This window comes from Ceratina calcarata, unplaced genomic scaffold (assembly GCF_001652005.2).
Source record: "Ceratina calcarata isolate Rehan_Ccalc_2016 unplaced genomic scaffold, ASM165200v1 scaffold422.2, whole genome shotgun sequence".
Taxonomy (NCBI): Eukaryota; Metazoa; Arthropoda; class Insecta; order Hymenoptera; family Apidae; genus Ceratina; species Ceratina calcarata.
This window is the reverse complement of record NW_017165837.1, coordinates 1,352,124-1,354,172: the sequence shown is the minus strand read 5'-3', so window position 1 is coordinate 1,354,172 and position 2,049 is coordinate 1,352,124. Positions and strand designations below refer to the sequence as shown.

The 2,049-nt window shown below is 37.8% G+C and overlaps 1 protein-coding gene across 1 annotated transcript; it reads right to left on the bottom strand.

The window, feature by feature from the left end:
- Window positions 1-785: 785 nt before the first annotated feature.
- LOC108626599 (uncharacterized) lies at window positions 786-1,648 on the bottom strand. Its single transcript, XM_018027338.2, has 3 exons — window positions 1,376-1,648; window positions 1,039-1,308; window positions 786-965 (listed from the first exon to the last, which is right to left on the bottom strand). Exons 1-3 carry the CDS (start codon window positions 1,646-1,648, stop codon window positions 876-878), a joined length of 633 nt encoding a protein of 210 aa, XP_017882827.1. The 3' UTR covers window positions 786-875.
- Window positions 1,649-2,049: the final 401 nt, after the last annotated feature.

The window sequence follows — 2,049 nt, the reverse complement described above, 5'->3', positions numbered from 1 at the left end:
ATATAATTCTGTGGCTGTATTCTCATGCTACGTCGTACGCAGGGGGATGACGCGTGTGAAATCTTCCCCGTGCATTCTTAGAAATCAGTTATTGTATTTTCTCCCTCGGAATCGATCGTAACCGTGTTAAAATAGCATTATTACTGACACGTGGAAATAGATTTTGTTATAAATAATCGCGACTGACACATCGTACATTGTACGTTCTACAAGCGAGACAGATTTTACGAGCGTCGTATTTTCTTAAATGAGTTCGAGATGTTGTACGATAATTTCTGCTTTCCTCTGAGATATTTCGTCCGTCGGATAATCACTCGGGAAATTGTTCTGTTCTGCTTACCTATCTATCTCTTATATAGTCGCATTACTAAAATTCGACTAACGCGAATTCGCGGTGAGAAACGCGAGTTTCTTAACGCGGCACAAGAAATGAATTGAAGATGACTTAATATCGTTACTGAAATGCTGCCGGTAATTTCTGACTGTATTGATGCAGTTACCGCGTGCCGTGCATAACTTTACTTAACGATGTTTCCGATATAATTAATGCATAAAACAAGGTTTGTCAATGAGTATGGCCAGGTCTACGATATTATCGTTGGTAAATCAGTTTTTATTAATTTATTTAACATTTACTTTTTACATTTAATACTTAACAATAAGATTATTACTATTTTATACTCATTCTATACGTTTCAGACTTACATGCAAATCTAGATTAATTCTGTACCTATACAAGTTGCTTAATTTGTATTGTACAGTTTGTTCTTTACATTACAAGTCTGTTTTCTTTTATCAAGCGTCTACGCAATTTTCGCTTACTTAAATTAACTCCATTCGTACTCTTATTCATTTAATCATTGTATTTGTCATAATCACTTAAGAGTAGGTTTTTCCATAATCTTTATCCATTTATCTACGTATTTTGTACATTCTGTCATATTTTTATGGTCAATGTGACACACCTAATATTAGAAAATAAATATGAGCAGTTATTATCGTTTATAAAATCTGCGACCGTGAAATAAGAATTCTTACCCGTTTAGCGAATCGTGTCTTCAACCTCTGGTCTTGAAACATCATTTTCTCACCTATTCTAAGGTTTTTAAACGTTTTCACGCGCAGAGGTCCAAACTTTGTTTGAAACTTCTTCACGTCCCAATCGTACATGCTTTCAAGGTTCTGAATTTTCCCATGAATTTTACGTTGCCGTTCCCCCAATCTGTCTACCATCCTCGTGAATTTTCTCATGTCCTTGTAACTGCGACTATAGTTGTTTCTCATCTTTAATCTAATTAGTTCTCTTATCTGCACACATTACACCAGTCAATAGATTATGTTTATACCAAATGGTATAAATCATTGAAATAATTACTTGAGCCAATTTGAACGCAGTTGCAGCCTTGTACGTATCTGGTAGGTCTGGATGTTTACTGAAAAACCTGTCGACCCTCGCTTGATTCGATTCCATCCAGGAATCTATCTTCTTGTCGATGCTCTCGTTATTGTATTCGATCAGCCACGAATCTTCTTGATTTATATTATCAGCGACTTTAGATAAAACCTCTCCACTCCAGTGGAGGACACGATCTCTTTCTGCCAATAAACCGTCCCATGTGTTGGGCATATATCCCACTGTTTGCCCCATTGTTGCTGCCCCCGTAACCCGTAATACGGTGGCAATGATCTATTGGCACGACACGACGCGATGCTCCTTGCTTAAAAGTCAGGTAAATACGGCAGTACTCCCACGGTGATCGATCACCTCAGTCGGATTTGCTTAGCTTTCGCGCGATTTTAATTGAAATTCAGCGGTAACGGTCGCGCAGTACCTATCGTTAGTTTCGTTTATTTCCCTGTTTCTGTTTTGAAATTGAAGTCGGGTAAACAAACGCGCTGTCCTTTCTGAGTAACTACCCAATCCGTAATGGAAAATTATTCTACGAATTACGGGTCTAACGTGATTATATGGGTGCATGAGTAATTAGTAAGTAACGCCGTGTTTCAAGAGCGTAATTCTCATACGACACGGTCTGAATATTGCGAAAC